The sequence below is a fragment of the Peromyscus eremicus genome, chromosome 10 (assembly GCF_949786415.1).
Source record: "Peromyscus eremicus chromosome 10, PerEre_H2_v1, whole genome shotgun sequence".
NCBI classification, from domain to species: domain Eukaryota; kingdom Metazoa; phylum Chordata; class Mammalia; order Rodentia; family Cricetidae; genus Peromyscus; species Peromyscus eremicus.
In genome coordinates this window covers 23,837,439-23,862,730 of record NC_081426.1, presented here as the reverse complement: position 1 = coordinate 23,862,730, position 25,292 = coordinate 23,837,439, and the positions used below count along the sequence as shown (strand labels likewise).

Sequence of the window (25,292 nt, the reverse complement as noted above, 5' to 3'; positions counted from 1 at the left end):
TCAATAAGACAAAAAGACAACCTACAGGATGGGAAAAGACCTTCACCAACCGTACATCTGACAGAGGACTGATCTCCAAAGAATATAAAGAACTCAAGAAACTAGACATCAAAATCCAATTAAAAAATGGGCTAAAGAGCTAAACAGAGATTTCTCAAAAGAAGAACCACAAATGGCTGAAAGACATTTAAAGAAAGGCTCAACATCCTTAGTCATCAGAGAAATGCAAATCAAAACGATTCTGAGATACCACCTTACACCTGTCAGAATGGCTGTGATCAAAAACACTAATGACAGTCTATGTTGGAGAAGATGTGGAGCAAAGGGAACACTCCTCCACTGTTGGTGGGAATGCAAATTTGTACAACCACTGTGGAAATCAGTATAGTGGTTTCTCAAAAAATTGGGAATCGATCTACCTCAAGACCCAGCCATACCACTCTTGGGCATATACCCAAGGAATACTCAATCATACCACAAAGATACATGCTCAACTATGTTCATAGCAGCACTATTCGTAATAGCCAGAACCTGGAAACAACCTAGATGCCCATCAATTGAAGAATGGATTAAGAAAATGTGGTACATCTACACAATGGAGTACTACTCAGCAGAGAAAAACAATGACAGCATGAAATTTGCAGGCAAATGGATGGAACTTGAAAATATCATCCTGAGTGAGGTAACCCAAACCCAGAAGGACAAACATGGTATGTACTCACTCATAAGTGGATTCTAGATATAAAGCAAAGAACAATCAGACTGCAACCCACAGAACCAGGGAGGCTACATAGCAGGGGGGACCCTAGGATGACTGTGGCTTATAATAAGTTTTGGTTTTACTCAATTACTGGGCAAGCCTCAATGAAACATTTCACTATCACTATTAGGATAAAAATTTATACTGTATCAAATAAATAAATAAAAATGAAAAAAAGTGATAGTCACATGAAAAAGGCTTAAATGTGTGGGTGTTCTGAATAACAGCACTGTGTTACACTATCTAGATCTCAGCAGGAAACCTCCAAAGAAGAGGAAAGGACACATAGGTTCAGGAATATGGTTAGATGGAAAAGTATAAAAATGACTAGAGAAGCACGGTCCGCTGAAGAAGCTGCTGCCCCGCTTTAAACAAAGTGAAAGAAACTGATTCAGAAAAGAGCAAGTCTTCACTGCACTGAAACTGGGCTTTGAGGAAGAAGATGCCCAGAGGGCCTCATTCATGAAAGTGCAAAGCAAGCACCAGGGCATGGAAGGGCAGATCTGCCAGGGTCTGTGTGGCAATGAAATCTGACAGATTACACAACAAAGTCAGGCAGCGAGTCAGAGGAGACTGCATGAGTCTCAAAAACAAAAAACAAAATTATCTGCCAGTGTTCTGATAATCTAACCAGGAAGCGTGGGTGACAGCCATATTGTTTATGGAGTGGTTCCATTAGTGTTTCATCCCAGAAGTGGGGGAAAATAGTTGGAAGAAGAAAAGTTGGAATTTAAAGTCCTATTAATGATAGATGAATCCATCTGGACTTTCTGATCTGCTATGAAAACGTCAGTGTGGACGTTATACTCTTGCTCCAAACACAACCTCAACATGTCAGCCCCTTGATCAGGACATTATTTCATTTGTCAAGGCTACATACATACAGTGGCGCAAGGATGAATCCTACCAGCAACTGATCCAGACATAAGGCAGTTCATAAACCACTTACTGTTGCTGAGGAGGCAACAGTCAAAGCCACAAGGGAAAGTTAAAAGCAGAAAGTAAATGCTTACTGGAGGAACCTCCAGGTAGAGGAACTATGAATGGGCTCAAGTGTTCTTCCACGGACTGATGGAAGCTGGGAAAGTCCTAAATGCAGCAGGACAAGTGACTCTTCCGATGCACTGGACGGAGGCAGTAAGAACACGCTGAAGTGCATGGGGAGGTGACAATAAAGGAGGAGCTGGGAGAACGAGTGAGTCACCTCCAGAGGAAGAAGAAGGCAAGCCAGTGTGGAGACCCGCACTGACATTAAAGAAGACGTGTTGTGAAAGTCACATGATCATAACAGACAGGATGAAATGGCTCAGCAGGTAGAAAGGCTTGCACAGAAGCTTGACATCCTGAGTTCCATCTATGGGTACCACAAGGTAGCAGAAAAGTGACTACCAAGAGTTGTCAACTGACCTCTACACATGTACACTTGCCACACACACACACACACACTGACACATATATACACTAATGCTTTTTTAAAGAGGCAACTTGTAATTAAAATGTCCTTCTAAAAGATCTCAACAAAATAAAAATTTAAAAAATCAACAATGAAGATCCCTAGGCACTGACATCATCGTAGCTTAATAATGGAGACTAACTGAAAGCAAATGGTTCTGCTTTTTGATACATTACAAGGTGAATTAGCAGCCCAATGCTACAACTATCACATAGACACTATCATCTCATAACAGTGATTATAGTGTATCGGGATATTTTAAGAGAGAAAATTCACATAACTATTACAGTACACTTTTAAAATGCTATTTTATTATTATATACTGTTAATCTCTTACTGTATCTACTTTTTATATTAAGCTTTATCATATGAATGCTGCATAAAGAAAACAAATCACATATACAGGTTTTGGTGCCATCTCTGGTTTTAAGCATTCCTTGGGGGTTTAGAAATATATCCTAAGGATAGAGAATACATACATTTATTCATACATATATATACGCATCATACATATACATACATACATACATACATACATACATACATATAAACAAAAACCTCACAAAACACTGACCTCTCTATCCACAGGGAGCTCCTGGAAAAAGAGCAACAACACAACAGAAAATGGGGAAGCGGGGAGAGACAGCATTCAGAGAAACGTAAGTTCACACTGGATCTAGAGGTTACTTCTTAAATTTTGTTGCTTGAGACAGAGTCTTCCTATACAGCCCAGCTGGCCTGACTGCCTCCGGAGCACTGGCCTTACAGGCATGCATCTTCACACCCGTTAGATGCTGCAATGATATTTTTCACCTAACTTTTACAAGGCCCAGAAGTTTGAGTAAGCATATTGTCGACAAATTTGTTGAAAAGCAGCAGCTCTTGTGCATTGTAGTGGGTTTTGGCATGAAAGTTTACTATAGCACTACAAAGGCAATTTTGTGGTAATTACAGGAACTGATCTGGTCTTGCAACTGTACTTTACAAAATTTATTCATATGGAAATGCAGATGCAAAACAAAATGTTAAGGAGCATTGTTGTTTATAGCAAGAGCTGAAATAACTTCAGTATAGTTTAATGATCATCCTGCTGCTTGAAGGGGGTAAAAGCAGAGGATGGGAGCTCTGAGTGCCAAGGGTAGCCATCTGAGCCCGGAAACTAGGGGTACCAAGTGTACCAAGAAGGGGCACTCAAGGATATGGAGATAAACAAAAGTGACCACAGCTGCCTTAGTGGGGCTAGGTGGACAACGGGGAACTTACCTGTGCTAAAGAAGGAATGCAGAAATACCTATACTACTTATAACATTTATACTTGATTATGTATGCATATCTGCTAAAGTAGACCCCAAACTAGTGGGGTTTTGACATGACCTCACAGCACAGGAGGCACCAAGCCAGGCCAGGGACTCTCCAATGGTCACATTTATAAATAGTGAGGTCAATTCAAATGCAGCCTAATAGCCTTTTCTGCTACGGAAATTTCCTGTAATAAAGTCTTCCTAACTTTTTTTTTTTGGGAACTCTCTATTTAGCCCTGGCCATCCTCACATTCACAGAGCTCCACCTGCCTCTCCCCCCCCCCCCCCCAGTGCTGGGAGCCATCACATCCCATGATCTTCCTACATTTTTTCCCAGACCAATTCTAAGAAGGGAACACAGTATGTTAACGCTTTCAGCACCTGTATCAAGCTCAGGAGAATGTAACTACAAGTCAAAGCCTGGGGACCGAGTGGCTATTCCAAGAGGCTCTTAGTGCAAGGGCAAAGCCAATTTAGGCATGCACAGGGCCTGAGCACCCACAGCCTCTGAGAGAAAAGAAAATCAGGAGACAAGTTCACTAGTTGTCCAGCAATATTCAATAATGACTCTGCAGTTAAAATCCTAGCACTTCCCACTCAAAGGAAGTCAAAACAAGGTGAGTAAGAGCTTGGCTTCTGGTTCCCACTCCAGTGCCACCTCAGCAGGAAGAGTTTTCTCATGTGAAAAACAAAAAACTCCACAGTCTAAGTCTCAAGGGGCACTACAAGTCTATGATTCAGTGAAATGCCAGCACTCTGACCTGAAGTGGGCAATCATGGACCACCATTCCTTGTCCCTACTCTGAGGCTTTATATAAGAAGGGAAGAGAAGTCTGCTGCTCTTCCCAAGCAGCAGAGAACAGTTTAAGCAAAGAATATGGTAAAGGCAGATGAAAAACTTCACATGAGGAATCTTTCCTATATATGCAAAATGAGACACTTTCTGCTTTTCCTCTGAAGAACACAGGCACACCCATCCATTCTCAACCACCCTTGAAAGGGCAGCGTGCTGTCCTCACACTCACTTCCACAGAGAGAAGGTAGTGAAAAACAGCTCAGGAGGCAACCCAAAGGGCCAGCACTGAGCTAGCCCTGTGAACAGAGCCAAGGCTCTCTACAGTGCTCCCCCCTCATTTAACCCAGTCTCACACCCACAGAGCACCAAACAGATAGCCGCCTACACAGGGCCTCTTCAGCACCACCCAGAACCAAGCCCAGCTCCATCTACCAAAGCTGCTACAGTCACGGCTACCGTCATGATTCTATCTGATGGATGCCGGAGACACACCAAAAATAAACCACTGCTGACAGGCAGCTGTGACAGGTACATTCAGGGGACAACAGGAAGGGAACCAGTCAGGAAAGAAGTGCAACTCTGAGGAAAAGCCCTTAGGCCAGAGGAGCCCAAGAGACACAAGAGAAACTTATTTCAAAGTTTTAAGAGAGGGCTGACACAAACTCTCAGCAATCCCTAAGAAACTGATCGGCCAAGACATTTTTAAAGCTTCAAATAAACATATATTCCACATCAAGCATATGTTCCTTCATGTCCCTTCCTCCTCCCCCAATTAGTCTCTGTTCCATTAGACAGCTTCAACATTATTTTCATGTCATGTATGTGTATACAAATATGCTTTACGTATGTATGTATGTATGTATGTATGTAAGTATATATGTATGTATGTAGTATGTATGCGAAATACAGCAACTACAAAGAGAAAACACACATTTGCCTTCCTGAGACTGGCTTAACTTGATCTGATGCAGCTCCAGCTGCAGCAACTTTCCTGCCAACAACGCAGCTTCCTTATGCCTGTAAGACTTTGGTGTGAATCTCTGTCAGACTCCTCTCTCCACTGCTCTGTTGCTCACCACCCTGCTTGGGTCCATCCTAGCTGCTGTGACGGTGCTGCACAGCACTGCTGAGTACTCCACACACTGACTGGACCTTCAGGAACACAGGAGTGACTGTGCTGCACAGCACTGCTGAGTACTCCACACTCTCGGGTCTGCTTTTTCTGTTTGCTCCTTTGTTCGTTTGAGCAACCTGCACACTGACTCCACAGTGCTAGACTAGTCTAGGTTTCCACCAGCAGTGTCTGCATTCCCTTTCACTCCCACATCCTCACCAGCACTGGTTGTCTATTTTCTTAACTGTCATTCCTGACTGCAGTGAAAAGGAAGCTTGGTTTTTGTTTGCTTTAGACAAGGCCTCACTCTGGGTTGTGGTTGGCTTGGAGTTCACAGAGATTCGCCTGCCTCTGCCTCTTGTAGTACTGGGATTAAAGGCGTGCGCCACCACCATGTCGTTTGGATTTGCATTTGTATGGTGGCTGGTGAAGAACAATTGTTTCCTTATGTTTATGAGAGATACATGTTTAATGCCAATCTCAGTGACTCAGTCTGCTTCATTTGTCTACTTACTAGTTGAATTGTTTCATTTCTTGTTGTTTAACTCTTTGTATTAGTCTTCTGTCTGATGCATAGCTAGCAACTGCCTCCCGTTCTGTAGACTCTCTTCACCCAATCAACTGCCTCCCATTCTGTAGACTCTCTTCACCCAATCAACTGCCTCCCATTCTGTAGACTCTCTTCACCCAACCAACTGCCTCCTGTTCTGTAGACTCTCTTCACCCAATCAACTGCCTCCCTTTCTGTAGACTCTCTTCACCCAATCAACTGCCTCCCATTCTGTAGACTCTCTTCACCCAACCAACTGCCTCCTTTGCTGTACAGAAGGCTTTTCATTACATGAGATCCTATTTGTCAGTGTTGGTCTTATTTCCAAGTGAGGGGAGCCCGTTTAGAAAGCTCTTGCCTGCACCTATTTCCTTATTTTTTCCTCTAACAGTTTCATAGTTTCAGGTCTTACATTGAGCAGACCAGGGATTTGTAAGAGAAGTTTGTAATATTATAAGCAGAGCATGGAAAAATATTAGAAAGAAAAAGAAAATGTCCCACCACATGGAGAATAAGGATCTTCACAGGTAGAGCTCCAATGCAAGCAGCATCAGTAGGTGTCACAAAATGCCTATATTAAAGTTGACAGCAGATCTGGTAAGCTCCCCACACCATCCCAGTGCCTTAAAGAAACAGCCAAGCCTGTGTTGAGTGAGGGTAGCTTTGGCTCTTGCCTGGGCTCCCATGAGTGGATGGTGGGCCAAAGGACTAAGTCACGGAGATGCACATTTCACCTATGCTGGACATACACAAACCACCACTCTGCCAAGCATTACTGCCTATGTAATGAAAGAGAGAAATGTTTGATGCCAGAGATCGATCTTGGTAAAACCACTGGGGCCATGTGCTCAGACAATGTCCACAGAAGAATGAGCCAGACCCAGGACTGCACCACCAGGGAGATCAGAGATGATACACTAGAGAGAGACAGGAGTCTGAACTACATGGTATGGCAACAGTTCTGTACCATGGTGCCTGTGGTACAGGGCATGGCTCCAACTCCCACAAGTGAGCCAGCATATCTGAAACCTGTGTCCCTAGAAGCTGTCTGGGTTGCCAACACAGGTCTTCTGAGTCACAGAAAAGAGGAACTAATTTTAAACTGTGCCTACTACGAACGCTTTCAGAGAAACCTGTAGAGGTAAGGTTCTTGCAGAGAGGATCTGAGTTCAATTCCCAGCATCTATGTTGGGTAGCTTACAACTGCCTGTAACTCCAGCTCTAAGGGATCCAACCCCTTCCTTCTAGCCTCTGTGAGCATCTACACTCACATGTACATACCATACACAAATACACAAAGATATACATAATCTAAAATTCAATTAAAAATTTTAAAGAGTTTATTCAGTGTATTTATTCAGTGTACAGGGGTATATATTCAAGTATATGCATGTGAATGTGAGTGTGTGTGTGTGTGTGCGCGCGCGCGCAATATCAAGGTTGGTGTTGGGTATCTTCCTCGATTTCACTCACCACCTTATTTCTTCTGACAGGTCTCTTACTGAACCTGGAGCTTGTTGATTCAGCAATGCTGGCTAACTGGTAAACTCTCAAGATCCTTCTGTTTCTGCCACTCTAGCACTGGAATTACAGGCACCCAACACGGCTTACATCTTTATGTGTGTGTGCTGGGGATCCGAATTCAGCAAGCACTTTATCAGTGGAGATATCTCCCCAGCCCTTAAGTTTGTTTGTAATTTATTGGCAATCCCACCACAAAATGAGATGGAAATCAACACCTGACCCACTAACATGCCAAGAAGATGTTAGACAAGTAACTTGGGTAAGATAGTCAGCACCTGTCCCAAACCATCCAAAACAGACAAGGTAAAGTGAGCCTGGTGGCCTGTTATTATGTGGGGTTTAGGGTACCAGCCAGGCTGCCCCACTGTCCCCTGAAAACTCGACTTCCACGTTACATGTTCTACACAACTCCACCTTCCATGAGGTCAGGAATTTATAAAGTAAAAGGTAAGACTCAAAGAGAGGCTAAGCTTGGGACAGATAAATCTGAACCAAAACGTAACTGTCCTTTCATTTATTCAGCAATTCGTCCACTCACAGAGGTATCTAGAAGCCCCATTTGCGTGTAACAAGGGAACCAACATTTGATAATTTAGTAATTTCTCTCAGCCTTAATTTCTCATCTATAAAGCACAAAATTGCTGTGTATATTTCACGTTCTCTTGAAGATTAAAATAAGGAAAGTTTCTGACACATGCCAAACTTTATTACAATGTTAATTCAATTCTGTAATATCCTATTTAGATCTGTTACCTAAGATTATTTTAAGTGAATCCTGATTATTTATAACAATCTACAATAATGTTATTTTTGCCATGGTTTCCTAAATAAACATCTTTCTCCCTGTAAAAAATTATGAACTAAGCCTAAGTTTAGTTTTAAACCTCAGAAACCCACCTAAGTTGGTAATATCAGCTATACATACCTGACATAGCCCCTGCCCTGTGGAAGAACCACAGGACGTAAGTCAAGACCCTCATTTAGTTAGTCACTGTAGCCTAGATTGATACGTGTATGTGTGGTGTGTGTGGTAATGCCATCCATGCACAGAGAGGCCACAGGAAAAGGGCAGGTGTCCTACTCTATCACTCTTTGCCCTATTCCTTAGAAACAGGGCCTCTCACTAAACAGAAGGGGTAGGCTGGTAGGCCAGCAAGCCCCAGCAATCCTCCTGCATCCATCCTCCACATATTAGGACTCTGTAGCACCAGCAAGCTTTTTCATAGACTTGTACTCAGGTACTCAGGCTTACACAGCAAGTGCAAGATCTCCCCCAGGAGTCACCTCCCCACCCTGACTTCTTTGCTCTCCCTCAGGACTGCTGGAACTGCAATGGGTACATACATGATCTGACACAATGGGGGGGGGGGGGCGCACAGGGAGTTCTGTGCCTGAAGAAAAGAGCATGAGGAAGTAGGATGTCTTTCCATTGGCACCCTGAGGTGCCAATGAGCCTGAGCACAGACAAGGTACATCAGGTAACACCACATCAATGGACCTCACAGAAATGGGATGTCCTCTGGTGATCTCTAGCCAACATTAGCAAAGAAAGAGGCTTGTCAACAGGAAAGCTTGCTCTCAACACATGTCTATGTGAAACCAGCAACACTCGGAGACAAGGAAATGTTAATGGACAGTAAGGAATGCCTGTCCTTCCTTCCTGTGTTGTCCTTTCACTGTCTTGGACAGTTTCAGTGTCAAGAGCACCCACACAAACTCACACTCTCCTCTTCTCTCTTCAGGTATTTATTCACCTCCAAAGTACACAAGGATGCTCTGCTGCCCCATTCCGTGTGGAACACTGGGCTGCAGGGCAGTACACAGACAAGACAGTCACTACGGCAAGGCACCTTAGTCCCCACTGGAGGTCAGCTAACTGGAGTTTGCTTAGGGAGGCTGAAGGCAGACTCTGTCAAGGTAATGTCTGGATCTGCTCTTGAAAATCAGGAGGCTAGTTGTCTACAAGGAGGCCCTGAGAGTGCCTGTGTCGTTATTAAGAGGCTAAGACATCAACCATGTGGGCTTTTCTCCAGCTTATGGCTGCTCAGACTAAGACCAGGGCTCACTGTCTCCAGGGAAACTTGAAGACCAGGTGGAAAAGGCTCACAGGCAAGGACAGCAAAGGCAACCACCCCCTGGGGGACAAGGCCTCAGACCCCAAAACCAATCCTCCCTAACTCTCTTGCAGTCAGGCCGGCTCCACCCCTGGAGCTCAGGCTGGCTGTGGCTCCGCCTGCCCCAGCCTGTTACCTGCTTCCCCTTCACCACATGCTTGGGCACCGGCACCCTGACCTCCAGGTCAGTGTAGTCTTGGGACCAGATGTAGTTCTCCCGGATGGCACCATTGTAACTGTCCGGATTTTTCTGGAACTGCTCTTGAATCCTGAGAAAGAACAGGAAAGTGAGATGAAGCTCAGCAAATCCAAGCAGAGAAGTCCCAAAGCAGCGTCACAGGTGTTACTCCTATGCCCCAGGGAGGGGTCAACACAAGTCTCAAAACAAAAAAAAAGAAAAAAGAAAAAAAAAAAGCTTACTTGTGGTGGTATTGTGTTCCCCAAAATATTGTGCACGCTAATAAACTTATCTGGGGTCAGAGACAGAGCAGCCACAACATTAAACAGAGGTTAGGCAGTGGTAGCACATGCTTTTAATCCTAGCATTCCAGAGGCAGAAATCCATGTTTCAAGGATACAGCCAAGCATGGTGACTCACGCCTTTAATCCCAGAAAGCGAGCCTTTAATCCCAGGGAGTGATGGTAGAAAGCAGAAAGGTATATAAGGCGTGAGGACCAGAAACTGGAAGCATTTGGCTGGTTAAGCTTTCAGGCTTTTAGCAGCACAGTTCAGCTGAGATCCATTCGGATATGAGGACACAGAGGCTTCCAGTCTGACGAACAAGACCAGCTGAGAAGTTGGCCAGGTGAGGTTAGCTGTGGCTTGTTCTGTCTCTCTGACCATCCAGCATTTCACCCCAATACCTGCCTGGGTTTGATTTTACTAATAAGACCTTCTAAGATTCCCTCTACACTTACTTGCTTTCTGCATCTGTGAAGGTCCCTCTTTGGGGCAATTTCCTTTGTGACACTCCCATGTGATCTCCCAGGAAATCACAGTTCTGCTTGCTGCCAGTTCAGAACCAGGCCTGTTAAGCAGGCAGCCACCTTGGTTAAGAAAATCTGGCTCATGAGCGCTGGGTGTGATGATGAACTGCTGGAAGAACTTTTCAAAAACCTCTATCCTGCAGCTGCTTGACTTCAATCAACACTAAGCCTCTCTTTCCTCCAGTAAGTAAATCAAAGCCCAAAGGACTGCATTTAACTGTGCACATCATTAGTAAGAGGTAAGCAATCCATTTAATGAGATGGTCTAAAAAACCTAGTCGACCAAATCCTATTACATACCTTCATTACAAACCCGGCACATGGACAAAACGGTCTAGCCAGGAAGCAGGTGTTAAAGATAAGATACAAAATCTGTCACAAAATTTACCATGTTAACCAAAGAAATGCCTTTTAAAGATAAGTTCAGACTCACAAGTTCACTAAATGAGTTGAGGATCTAATTCACAGACAAAAGCTTTGTCAGCTGACAAACTGGCAGGCCGGGAGCTCCACACACTATAAGGTGTGCATGTCCTTCCACTCACTCCAGAAAGCACAAGGCTGCAAGTGCCTGCATCCGTCCTGATACAGAAACAAGACCAGGATCAGGGAAGAGGACAGACACACCTTTTCTCACTCAAGTTCTAAAACACGATTGTCTTTACCCACTGTATGTGTACCATGTCTCCATACAGTCAAGAGACGTGGTCTCCAACATGGCCTGAATTCTCTGGGCCAGGTAACAGGAAGCTGTTGAGAGATGATTTGTGTCCTCCCAAATGATATCCTTGAGTCTTAACCCTGAGGTCTCAGAAATGATTCAGTTACAATCAGGTCATTAAGGTGGGCTTTAACTCATCATGACCACTGTTCTTAAAGGGGAGACTCTGGACACAGACTGATCCAGGAAAAAGATGTAAAGGCAGCCATGAGGGACAGGCAGAGGCTAGAACGGTGGGGCAAGAACTGTGGGCCTCTGTCCAAAGCTGGAAGGCCAGAAGGATCCTTCCCAACAGCCTTCAGGAGTGAGCCCGACCACACTTGATCTCAGTTTTTAGTCACAGAGTTGGGAGAATGAGTGTCTGACTTAGGCATCAAGTCACAGTACTCATGTGGTAACACAAGCAGAGAGCTGAGAAACGAGCAACTTTAGCACCCAGCACTGTGAGACCAGGCACTGACAATCAGCACGGACACGGACTTGAACGTCTAGGGAGGCACTGTGCAGCACAGAGAAAACACACCTGGCTCCATGACTGGACCGAACAGAGCAAGAGGAAGGCACCGAAATGAAGAGCATGCATAGAACAGGTCCAGCACTCCAAAGACTGTGGAATGGGAAAGCTTTTAACACAACAGCAGACTGAAGGGGAAAGACGTGTAACTTCTCTATGTGGATGGCCTCAACTTTCAGAAGAGGAAATGAACACACATGCCCAAGCAGGTTTGACTTGTGTGGTAAGAGAGTCTGGACCTTTTTGTTCCCTTAGGTAATATTCAAATCCCCTACCATATGCAAATATTTTAACAACCAAGAGAAAAACAGTTATTGTAACAAGCATGGCAGAATGTACCTGTGGCCCCAGGATTCAGTGGTCATCCCAGGGCCAGCAATTGCCCCAAGCCCCAGTCCGGCCCCTAAAGTCCCCTGGAATGGACTACAGAGAACGCAGGAACAGGAAGAAGTACTGCCTAGCCATCAAGCTTCCACAAGGCTCTCCCATATGAGACCCAGTGACAGTACTGGGCGTCCACGGGCATGGACACACATGAATATGGGGTGGGATCTCTGAAAAAAAACAGGGTAACAGTGGCTACCTCTACAGCTGGGAAGTAGAAAAAGAGAGCTCTCTCCACTGACAACCCTATCCATGTTACCATGTAAAAATAGACAAAACTAGGAAAAACAAGGACTAGAGACATGGGTCAGTGGTTTAAGAGCATTTATTGCTCTTACAGAGCAACTGATACCCACATGGTGGCTCATAACCATCTGTGACTCCAAGTTCCAGGGGATCTTGGTCTTCTGACCTCTGTAGGCACACAAAGGCAAAACACTAGCACACATTTAAAGAAAAAGAAAAAAAAAACTTTAAAAAATAAGAATATGAAAACATAAATAAAAGCCATCCCACATAAAATTAAATAAAAACAAAATGGCCCTAGTACTTGGCAGAGATCTGGGAATAATCACAAAGACTTCTCAAAAGGTGGGAGAAGAGTCTGTACTAGGGAAAAGGCCCTGGATAGCTGTTTCAACATATCAGATCCTCATGCATACATCAGTATGGCATGTGGGCTCACTTCTTCAGGGAGGTAACTGCCGGTCTCAGCCTGACCCCATATTAGGCCCCCCAAAGCTCTGCATTCCCATTAGAGGCTCTCTATTTGTTGCCTGGGACCTGCCGGTTTATCTTCCCACTATGACCTTCCAGTAGACCCCTGGTCCCCGGCATAGGCCTCACAGCCTCCATCTACAGTAGGCAGGAAAATTGCTCCTAAAACAGCCCTAGCAAGTCGCTGATTGCTTTTTTTAGCACCCTGAATCTACATTCTCTTTAAATAAAGTTGATTATTTCCAGCCGACAGTATATAAAAATATGTGTCCTGTCAAGTGCAGGTGGCTCTGAGCCCCACCCAGCAACTCCAAGGCCACCCCTGCAGCTGTAGGCTGGGGGGGGGGGGGGGCAGGAGGCGGGGGAAGGGATGAGCAGCAGTGCTTCAGCAGCAGGGTAGGAGTGAGGCGGTGAGTCAGCAGGCAGGCCTCACTGCAGCTCCCACTCTGCTCCTGCCGAGCAAGGGAAGAAGGCTCTGGACAGAGTAAAAGAAAACACAGAGCAGGCCCCACATCCTGCCGGGTACTATGGGCCACAAGCTCTAAGTCTCCTTGAAGACACAGCAGTTTTGATTGCTAAAGCCTTCCCAGCAGGCCTAGACACCACAAAGTGGGGCATACTGGGAAAACAGACTCACCTGCAATAAGTGGGCATGGCTGGTATTGTGACCAGGAACCAGCATCATCTCAGGGAACAGGAACAAGACTCATGCATGGGCAGGAGCCCAACCTACTTTGCCAGCCTGAAGCCCTGTCACTCAAAACAAACAGACCTCTTTGCTTCCGCTTACTATTTTTCAGTGTTAGGGGCTTTTTTAAGATTTTAAATCAATAGGTTATATGCTCTGCCCACTATTTCTTTCCCAGAGAAAGTGTGAATACAGTAGGAATTTGCTACATGATGGGAAAGAAATAGAGGGTTGGCTTCCCAAGGTCATAACCAGAGCAGAGGTGGAGCTTAGTGCTGCCAGGACATCCCTCTCCCCTAAGTGAGCCGTTCTTTCATACCTCTTGCAATCAATCCTGTCCACACTATAAACACTCACTGTGATCCTGCATAATGTGATGCAAAAATCACTGACACTGTGCATGGGTGACAATGTCCACCATCCTTGTCAGCCTTAGTCAACCTAGATATGATGAATCACACCTCACCACCCTCCTATGGCCTCCACTGTCCACTGAGTCATCAGGAGAGGAATCATATGTATATGCAGTGTACATATGTGTGCTATGGTCTGAAAATCTGTGTCCTTCCAAAATTCATGTGTCCTGTCCAAGCCTCACCACAACAGCATCAGAAAGTGGGGTTTGGAAAGTCTAGTGAAAGGGATTCAGTGCAATGAATAAAATGGCTAATGTCATTATCAAAAAACCCTCAAAGAGACCCCTTACTTTTTCACCATGTGAAGACACAGAACGCATTGTGTATGAGGAGCATGCCCATCAGACACAGAACCTGCCAACAACTGGATACTAAACTTCCAGCGTCTGAAACTGAGAAACAGGTGCCTGTTGTTATAAACCACAGACTATGGCATTTTGCTATAGCAGCCTGAACAGGCTGAGACAGAGTGTATGCACACACACTGTACCTATGTGATACATACACACGTGGGGCATATCTGTGGCATGGGCATGCCATGGGTATGAGGCGGTCAGTAGAAGGTAGCCATTCTCTCCAACTTTGAACTGTGTGTGTGTGTGTGTGTGTGTGTGTGTGTGTGTGTGTGTCTGTCTGTGTGTGTGTGTGCCTCTGTCTCTCTCTGTCTCTGTCTCTATATCTATCTATCTATCTATCTATCTATCTATCTATCTATCTATCTATCTATCTTCTACCAAGCCACTGTGACTGTGTGGGCCTCAACAACTCCTATCTATCTATCTATCTATCTATCTATCTATCTATCTTCTACCAAGCCACTGTGACTGTGTGGGTCTCAACAACTCTCTGGGCTCTCTGTGGCTTCAGCAAGCTCTTCCAGATGAGTCCTCGTTCCCACTCCTCCTGCTTCTGTAAAGGACTCTTCCTTGTCAACTCTTCCCTGGCTGTGCTAAGTTTAACCTCGATTTACCAAAGTCCTTTCTAACTGGTGGAAATCCAGTAACTTTTCCTCATTGCTGACACTTTATAAACCAGACACTGTTAGAAAAATGGTGCACTGTCATGCTCTGGAGTCCTTATACTCATGCCTGCCAGGCCCTAACCCTGCTTCCCTTCCTGTGTTCAATTCCCAGCACCGACATGGTGGCTAACAACTTCTATAACTCTAATTCCAGAGAATCTGATAACCTCTTCTGGCCTCCACAAGTATCAGGAACACAAGTACTGCACAGACATATATGCAGGAGAAACACACATACATATAAAATAAAATTTAAAAAAGAAGAAAAGAGCCTGCCATGGGCTGTTCTGAACAGTCTGGAAGATGATCTACAATAGCAATACTTTTGGTTTGAATGAGTGAATTTATTAAGGATATAATAAGTAAAAGTAAAGGGGAAAAATGAAAGAAATGGATGGAAAGATAGACAAATAGTAAAACATCATCAAATCGGGCACTCAAACATCCAGCAGAAGTTTACTGGGAAGACCTATTAAAGGCAGCCACCCGGAGTTCTCAATAGAGAGAACACAACCAGCCAGCCAGTCCTGGATCTGGAAACTATACTGAACAATGCTCCATGTTTCTGTGGGATGGGATGAAAACAGGGAAGGGAAATTATGAGACTCAGGAGACCTATCAATAAAATTCACTGACACTCCGCTAAAGTGATGAAGCAGGGTAAAAGTTTCATGGGCGCTCATTATGCTACTCTTTCCTTTCTGTGAATTTGAAACTCTGAAGAATTTGTATTGCATATGCATGTGTGAGAGAGAGAATGGAACAGTGTTCAAAGGTGTCAAGTCCAACCTTAAGAGAGAATGCTTAACTGTTTTTCAGGTGATTGACTGTCCTATTTCACCCTAACTAGCAATGTGGGTAATGCTTCAAAAACCCACAGCATCCATGTATCATTCTATCAGACAGTAAAACCTTGCAACTACAATAAACAGTAGCTTCTCAGTATAGTCTTAACTCAGATTTTCCTGCAGAACAGCTCTTCATTATGCTTACTGGCCACTTACATCCTCTATAAGATTCTAGCTCCAGCAGGACAGTGGTGGCACACATCTTTAATCCCAGCACTGGGAGGGAGAGGCAGGCAGATCTCTGTGAGTTAAAGACCAGCCTGGTCTACAGAGTGTACTCCAGGACAGGCTCCAGAGCTACACAGAGAAACCCTGCCTCTAAAAACAAACAAACAAAATTCTAGCTCCATCTTTGCTGTTATTGTTTGCCATTTCCTCGCTTTATGCATCTCTATATATTTTGATAAGGATTCATTGATGGCTTCACAGTTTATAAACACCTTCCTAGTCGGTAAGTTGCATTCATGCTACAAAAATGTGTAAACACAACTCTTCATTTTAATATAATCAAATAACATCAATCTTTCCTTTCACATCAGCTCTTCTATCCTCAAAACTCCTTCCCTCCTCGAGAACTAAAGAAACATCAAACCATGTGTGTGTGTGTGTGTGTGTGTGTGTGTGTGTGTGTGTGTATTTTCATGTGTGTTTAGGTGTGTATGCATGTGAAACCTGTTTTGCCAGAAGATTCTCAATTTTAATTTTCTTTTTGAAGAATCAACATCAGGTGGGCAAAATGGCAGAGTGGATACAGCCCTGGCCATGCAAACCTGGGGGCCTGAGTTCAGATCCTCAGATGTACAGTCAGATACAGCAGCACACACCTGCAGTCCCTGTGGGCCTATGCTAAGCTGGGAGGTAGAAACGGGAGAGAGAATTCTCCGACTCTCATGCGCTCCTAGCCTAGTGTATGTAGTTAGTGGTGAACAAGAGACCACGGAGGGTGTTCTCTGACCTCCACATGTGTGTGTCATCACACATGTGCCATCACACATGCGCACCTGCATTCACACACACATCACACACACATTGTGTAAAAATCAACTTCTGCCTTTGTTGACCTGTGGTGTGCCATCTTTAGTCTGGCTGAGCCCATTTTAAGCTAGGTTAAAAACAAACAAACAAACAAACAAACAAACAAAAAACACTACATGAGTCTGTATTTAATCTAAAATAAATAAAGCAACATATATGTGATCACTCATAATATACTCATGAATAATTCATAAGACTAACATGAAAATTTAGGGAATATATTTCAAAACATACATCAGTTGGCCAATCAATATCAACAAAATTAATATTCACTACAAAACTATTTTAATTAGCAAAAAATAGAAGCCTGTATAGTGACTTTTTCTTAAATTATGTTAATTTAACAAAGAAAAGAGGGTATTCATTTTTTAGAAGCATAAATATTTTTTAAATATTAGATAATCTATTCCCCCTAAATACTCACTCTGAATTATATAAGCACATCAGCCTCTGATTCAACTTTCTTTTCCTATACAAGCAAAATCAGAAACATTGACTAGCTTTTTACTTCAATTCCCTCAAAAAAGAAAAAAAAAAAGTCCCAAATGAGAAATGATTAAGCCAAGTCACCTTCACTATTCACACTATTCAAGACTATGGACTCCCCATGTCAATTTCTCAAAAATAGCCTCAGAAGGGGTTAGCACGATGGTTCAGGGGTTAGCACCTGATGACCTGAGTTCAATCCTGGGGACCCATGTAAGGGTAGAGAGAAAGAGCTGACTCCACAATTGTTCCTGACACCCCTAAAGGCCCCTTCCACACATCACACATCACTCACACACACACACAGACACACACACACACACACACACACACACTCTCTCTCTCTGAAATTTTTTTTTAAGATTTTCAAATGTGTGGCTGGAGAGATGGTGCTCAGCAGTTAAGAACACACTGGCTGCTTTTACAGATAACCTGGGTTTGATTCTCAGCACCCACATGGCAGCTCACACTCCAACTCCAGTCCCAAGGGATCCAACACCCTCTTCTGGCCTCCAAGGGCATCAGGCATACAGGCAATGTATAGACATATAAGCAGGCAAAACGTTCACACATATAACCATTTTTTTTAAGTTTTTAAAATTCATTAAAAGGAGAAAACACAAAAGGTTCAGGTATCTGCAGTCTACCCCTAGCCAAGAGAAGGGAAATGCAACAGGGATCCAAGCCCCTTCAGCAACACCCCACCTCCATCCCAGCATCCTCCCCTTATCAGAATAGGCCTGTTCTCAAAGCCATAGACAACAAACACTTCTCCAAAGAGCCACCAGTGCTCCAATGGGTAGCAACTTCCAACAGCCATCAATTCTTCCCCTCAAAACATAACTTTTGGGTTTCACTAATTCTGAATTATCCCCACCCAGTCTTAATCCGGACCTCAGCCTCAGTGTAAGAAAATTACAGCAAGAAGACTACAGTCTTCAGACACTACTGGAGAATGTAAACGTATACTCCAGGATACCATTTTGTATATATAACACCTATCCAGCGGTACAGAACAGAACAAAACGGAGTCAAAGTATGAAGACACACTATACCGGCAGAGCAAGCGGTTTCTCCAAACTGCCACTATGCAAGTGTGTATGCAGCTGGGAGCCTGTAATATGCATTTCTCACTGTGACTGCAGGTCACAGCCATAGTCAGTATGAAAACCTCACACAAAACTGCAGTTCCTGCTACACCATGGTAGGGGAAAGGAAACACCGGAGACCATCTACTGGCCAGTGGAGAGAGGTAAACAGCAACTACAAGCAGGACAGCAAAGCCCCAGAGCATGAAAGAACACAGTGAGCAAGTGATCCCAGGCCAAGGCAGAAGAGGTAGGAAACTGAGGCTCATATCCATACCAACTGTGAAAGAGAAGACACAGGATTCTGTGGCCAGCAGCAACCCACTCGGCAAAGGCACTGTGCAACAGGACAGTAAGCATACCCATGTCCTTGGTGGCCCATATACAGGGCCTAGAATAAAGCAGAAGCAATGGGCCTTGTGAATGCCTACATCTTGGTTTCTCAATATTGTTCCCTAATAAAATGAAATTTGAAGATTTTAGGATTGAAACACAGAAGACATGGGTAAGTCCAGAACATTTACATTTTGTGCCAGAGACTAAAAAAAAAAAAAAAAAAAGCTGGAAATAAATAAGAGTATGGGGTGGAGTGGTGGTAGGGGAGCTGGAGAGACGGCTCAGCAGTTAAGAGCACTGACTGCCCTTCCAAAGGACCCAGAATCAATTCCCAGCACCCACATGGCAGCTCACAACTGTCTGTAACTTCAAGTTCCAGTGGATCTGACACCTTCATGCAGACAATGAGCATTGGCAAAACACCAATGCATATAAATAAATGTTTTAAATGAGTTTAAAAGAGAGAGTCTAGGGATGTCAAAAGAGCACCAGGAGCTCCCCTGAGAGCCTACACGAGCCAGAGCTGGAAGAGGGTGGGCAGTACGGCAGGTAACAGCACTGAATACAAATGCAAAGAATGGAACAAACACAAGAAGCCATGCGGACAGAAATAGCCGAATAGACTAAATGAAGGGGAAAACACCGTTCTTCCTTATACTGAATCCCCAATAAATGCCGGAGGAAATGAGAGGAGTGAGAAATAGCAATTAGAGTATCAGAATAATAATGCTGGAAGAGCTGGCGGGGAGGGAAGAACCTCAAGAAAACAGCAGCTGTGTAATGCTGAAATATCTGCCCCAATAGGTTTACTAGACACTGGTAGGTTTTAACATGTCCACAAATTCCTGTAACACCGTTATCCTCTTCAGAGGTTGATTAACTCATGACTGTGATGTGAAGGGACAGGCCCAGGGGCTCTAATGAACTGAGAACAGATGTAGTAGAAAAGTCAGGCCCGCTTCCCTTTTCTTCCTAAATCCATTGCCCTCTTAAACACAAGAAAGCACCAAATCCAAGTCAGGAAGGTCCCACAACACAGCTGACCTCTTCAACATTGCCACAGTCATGAAAACCAGAAAGACAGAACTTGCCACAAGCTGAAGGAGATGAGACCTGATGCCTAAGAGTAAGGTAGATCCTGGACCCAACCCAATCCTGCAATAAAAAAGATGGCTAACTAGTAGGGAGACCAGAAGGATCCAAATATGGCTGTGCTCTGGTCAGTAGTAGTGTACGGTGTAGATGGTAACTGGTTTTGACAAATGTACCCTAGTAATCAGGAAGGAGGAGGAAGTTCAAGTCTATAGCCAGAACCATTCAGGCTATGGGGTTCACACAGGCTCAGAGCCTGAACTTCAGCATTGGCCTCAGTTTCCCCAAAGCCTGTTTTCTCATCTTTAAAACGAGGCCAACAATGACCCCCAACTCGTTAAGTGGTAATATTTTTAAGATTTTGTCGTATCAGGAGCTCTCTTTCATCAGCACCGGTTATGTGTGAGACACCATTCCTAATACTCTTACTAATGTGGACCATCAATACCACTGTATTAATTTCTCTTCTATTGTTGTGATGAAACACCATGACCAAGGCAACTTACAGAAGTAAGGTGTTTGTTGTTGTTTTTGTTTTGTGATGTTTTTGTTGTTGTTGTTGTTTGTTTTGAGATAGGGTTTCTCTGTGTAGCCCTGGCTGTCCTGGAACTCACTCTGTAGCCCAGGCTGGCCTCAAGCTTACATAGATCCACCTGCCTCTGCCCACCCCACCCAGCCTGGAGGGTTTTTATTGGGTTCATGGTTCCATAAGAATAAGAGTTCACCACCACCACCATCACAGTGGGGAAGCACAGAAGCAGGACAGCTGAGAGCTCACATCTTCAGCCGTAAATAGCAAGCACAGAGAGGGAACTGGACAGGGCAAAGGCTTCCGAAACCTCAGTCCATCCCCAGTGACATACTTCTTCCAGCAAGGCCACACTTCCTAATCCTATTCAAACAGTACCACAACTAGGGACCAAGTTTTCAAATGCCCAAGACTAGGAAGGCATCTGTCTATCACCAGACAAAACAGAATCGGGTATTCTAAAACAAGAGCTCAGAACTTTACAAAGTGGTCAGAAGGTATTGCAAGGTTAGAACAGGGACTGACATCATTTGATTGTTTTAAAAGGTCAAGCCAGGCACAGGGACACATGTCTGCATCTGGGAGGCTAAGGCAGGAGAACTGTGAGCTTAACAACCAGCCCAAACTACATAATTAGTCTCAAATAAGGAGAAGTAAATAAATAAAAGGCCATCATACAGCTGCCATGTGTGTTGGTCAGACGGCAGCGCTTGTGCCTGGCCGCCGCTCGAGGTGCCCATGCCGGAAGAGACCACTGGATGCCGCGGTCTGTGGAAGAATCACGAGCCAAGGGGGAGAGGGAGAGGGAGAGGGTGGGGGGAGGGGGAGAGAGATGGGGGAGAAAGAGACTGCACGGAGGAGGGAGAATACAGAAGGAGAGGCGATACAGAAAGAGAGGGGGCACAGAGGACACGCCTGCTTTTTAGGCTGGGATGATGTTGCAGGCTGGTGACGTAATTAAGGACACAATCCTTACAATGTGGAGAATGGACTATGGAATGCCAAAAAGAGTAGACCATGCAAGTGTTTGCGGGCACTAGAGTAGACCATGCAAGTGTTTGCGGGCACTAGAGTAGACCATGCAAGTGTTTGCGGGCACTAGCCTAAAGAGGGCAGAAGCCAGAGGCTATAAGAATCCCTTGGGGTAAAGGACAGAAGGCGGAGCCAGGGACGGACGATCAGAGCTAAGGATGGAAGGCAGCCGCAAAGCCTTCCCCATTTGTCCTGGGTCCTGTCACTCTCCTCTTCTCTTCAAGCCTTCATCAAACTCAACTCCCATTCTAACCAAGAGGAAGTCTTTCTGCTTTCCTTCACAATGGTTGCCTCTGGAATGAGGAGACGCAGTGGCTGCAAGCTCACATCCCACCTGCCACTTTGCAACCTCACATCACTGCCTGGTTAACTACTCCCAGTGCCACCAAAACAGTAAAACAGCCCTTCGCTCCCTTCTTTCTGAAAAGGCACCCAAACAAAACAAGTTTTGTTTCCTCCAATCCTTGACGGTCCCCTCCCCCCAACTCAAGTGTCCCAGGCCTTGGGACAAGGAAGGGTGTGTAAAGACAAGACTCTGGGGCTAAGGCGATAGTTCAATCAGTTAAGTGTTTACCATGCAAGCATGAGGACCTGAGTTCAGACAGCTACATAAAAAGCACCCACATAAAAAGGCAGAAAAAGGGCCGGGCGGCGGTGGTGCACACCTTTAGTCCCAGCACTCGGGAGGCAGAGCCAGGCGGATCTCTGTGAGTTCAAGGCCAACCTGGGCTACAGAGTGAGTTCCAGGAAAGTTGCAAAGCTACACAGAGAAAGCCCGTCTCAAAAAACAAAAACAAAACAAACAAAACAAACAAAACAAAACAAAACAAAACGGCAGAAAAAGTGGTCACAACTGTCATCCCAACACTGAGAGGCCGAGACAGCAAGATTCCTAGGGCTTGCTGGTCAGCCAGTCTACTGACTCAGTGAGATTCAGTGAAAAACCCTGTCTCAAAAAGGAAGGTATAGAATAACTGAGAAAGCCTCTGATTGATGTTGACCTCTGACCTTCACATGCAGATGCATAACACCTGCACCCCTCACACAACAAATAGGACTTCTGGGTGGGGGAAGGGAGAACTGCCCAAGCCCTAAAGATGGCATTAATACCATCACAAGACACTCAGCAACAAATACTCTAGCCCAGTGATGCTCAGCCTTCCTAAAGCTGTGACCCTTTAATACAGTTCCTCGTGTTGTAATAACCCCAACCATCAAGTTATTTCAGTGCTACTACATAACTATAATTTTGCTACTGTTATGAATAATAATGTAAATATCTGTGTCTTCTGAGGCTCTTAGGCGACCCTGTGAAAAGGCCAGTCCACTCCCTCAAGGGGTCGCAATCCACTGATTCAGCTCCTCTGTGCTTAGAGCTGTGATCTGTCAGCTTCCTGCTCCCGCTTCTGAGTCTTCCCTCCACTAGGAATTCTAACCCTCTGCAACTGTAAGTCAAACTTCTGTAAGTTGCTTTTGGTCATGGTATTTTATCACAGCAACAGAAAAAAACTTTATACACCTAGTTACACAGATCAAGACGGTAGCCACGACCACACACCTGTGCTTAATGACAGAGCTCGATGCTCCCAGGATACAAATCTACACTACAGACAGCTACAGCACAACAGCAAGTGTTTGTGTACCTAAACATAGGAAAGGAAAAATAAACAAAATAGCACGTCTGTACAGGCAGTCACCTGATTGCAGCTCCTGGGCCTAGCAGTTGCTTGGGACGAGTCAAGGAGCGGTGAGTGAACAGGAAGGTCAGACACTGCATTTTGTTCTTGACTTACAAACAAGATACACTAAATTTTTATGAAAAGTATTTAACTACAAACCTCAATGTACCTTTTTTGCTTTAGGAATTTTTTACATATTGATACTTCTACAATAATAATTTGGTTAAAACACAAAACTCTAATACAAAGACATTTCTTTTTTTATATCTTTATTATTAACCAGTAAGATGGCTCAGCAGGTAAAGGCACTTGCCACCAAGCTGGACAACCTGAGTTGGATCCCTGGGACCTCAATGTGAAAGCAGAGAGCTGATTCCCACAACTTGTCCTCTGACCATTAATCTCAGCACTTGGGAGGCAGAGGCAGTGAGTTCCAGGACAACTAGAAACCAGAGTTACAGAGTGAGGCCCTGTCTTGGAGGGGGGAAAAAAAAAGCCAAGCAGTGGTGACACACACCTTGGAAGGCAGTTAGATTTCTGTGAGTTCAAGGCCAGCCTGGTCTACAGAGTGAGTTCCAGGATAATCACGGCCACATAGAAGAACCCTGTGTTGCAAAATAAAACAAACAAAAAATCCCAAATAAACCCAAAACCTCAACGTGAAACTTGAAATACTGAACTTGAGAGAAGAGAACGAAGGCAGAACCCTGCAGGATAGAGACAGTAAAGGGCTTCGGGGAGGGTCAGTCAAGTCACCAACAACTGACAAAAACAAAAGAACAACAACAAAAAACTTCTGTACAGCAAAGGAAAGGATCCATTAAATGTAGAGGAAGCCAAGAGTCGGAGAGAACCTCTGTCAGCTATATATCTGATGGAGGATTAATATCCAGAATATATTAAAAACTCAGAATCAAAAAAATTGGCTAAGAAATACAAGCACTCAACATCCTTAGCAATTAGATAAACGTAAATTAACACTCCTTTGAGATTTCATCTTACCCTTGTAAAATGGCTATGGTCAAGAAAACAGGCAACAACAACGCTGGCCAGAGTGTGGGGAGGGAGCCCCAGTGGCTGCTGGTGTCGCTGCTGGTGGGATTACAAATGGTGCAGCCCTATGGACATCACATGGAGAACGCTCAAGCAGATCTATCGGCATACGCCTCAAGGACTCCACATCCTTCTATAGCAGAAGCTCTCAACCTGTGGGTGTGACTCCTTTTTGAAGGTCACTTATTAGATACCCTGCATATCAGATATTTACAATATGACTCATAACAATAGCAAAATTACAATTATGAAGTAGCAACCAAATAATTTTATGGCCGCGGGTCAACATGAAGGGTAGCACGATTAGGAACTTCAGGTTCTCAACCTAAAGGCTGAGCCGGTTCAGGAAGTAAAGAATCAGTAGCGGTATCTTGCTCTGTCCATGTTCCTGCTGCTTTATTCCTACCAGATGTGTAATAGAGGCAGCTTAGACGTCCTCACCTGATGAATGGATAATGAGAATGTGGTTACATGTACACAAAGAACTCTGCTCGGGAAAGAAAATGAAACCGGCAAGCAGAGGTAGGGACGCCTCTAATCCCAGCACTCACAAGGCAGAGGCAGGTAGACCTCTGTGAGGTTGAGTTCCAGGACAGCTAGAGCTGTTGCACAGAGAAACCTTGCCCAGATACATAGATGATGGATGGATGGATGGATGGATGGATGGATGGATGGATGGATGGATGGATGTGAAGGAAGGAGGGAGAAAGGAAGGGAAGAAAGAAGGGAGGAAGGGAGGAGAGGAGGGAGGGAGGGAGGGAGGGAGGGAGGGAGGGAGGGAGAAAAATGAAACCATAAAATTTGCAAGAAAATGGGTGGAACTAGAAAATATTACACTAAGTGAGGTAACCAGACCCTGAAAGACAAACACTAATGTTCTTTCTTATTTGTGAATTCTAGTTCCAAATCTTTAAAATTGAGTTTAGAGCCTGGAATAACCACACAAGTCATGACAATAGACTGGGACCATGGGGTGAGGGGGTAGTAGGACACAGGTATTATAATGAAAGAGGAAAAAAGGGGTGGGGAGAGTAATACAGAGGGAGAGGAAGGG

At 44.5% G+C, this 25,292-nt stretch overlaps 1 protein-coding gene across 4 annotated transcripts in view; it reads right to left on the bottom strand.

Annotated features, from left to right (window-relative positions):
* Positions 1–25,292, bottom strand: part of Nudcd3 (NudC domain containing 3) — a 101,424-nt gene that overhangs the window by 29,858 nt on the left and 46,274 nt on the right. For all 4 annotated transcript variants that reach the window (XR_009381815.1, XM_059275492.1, XM_059275493.1 and 1 more), the window contains exon 3: positions 9,749–9,881. Coding sequence is in view for 3 of the 4 variants with exons in the window: in XM_059275492.1 (XP_059131475.1) it covers positions 9,749–9,881 (133 nt within the window). In the remaining variant the exon portion in view is untranslated. The remainder of the gene's footprint in view (positions 1–9,748; positions 9,882–25,292) is intronic.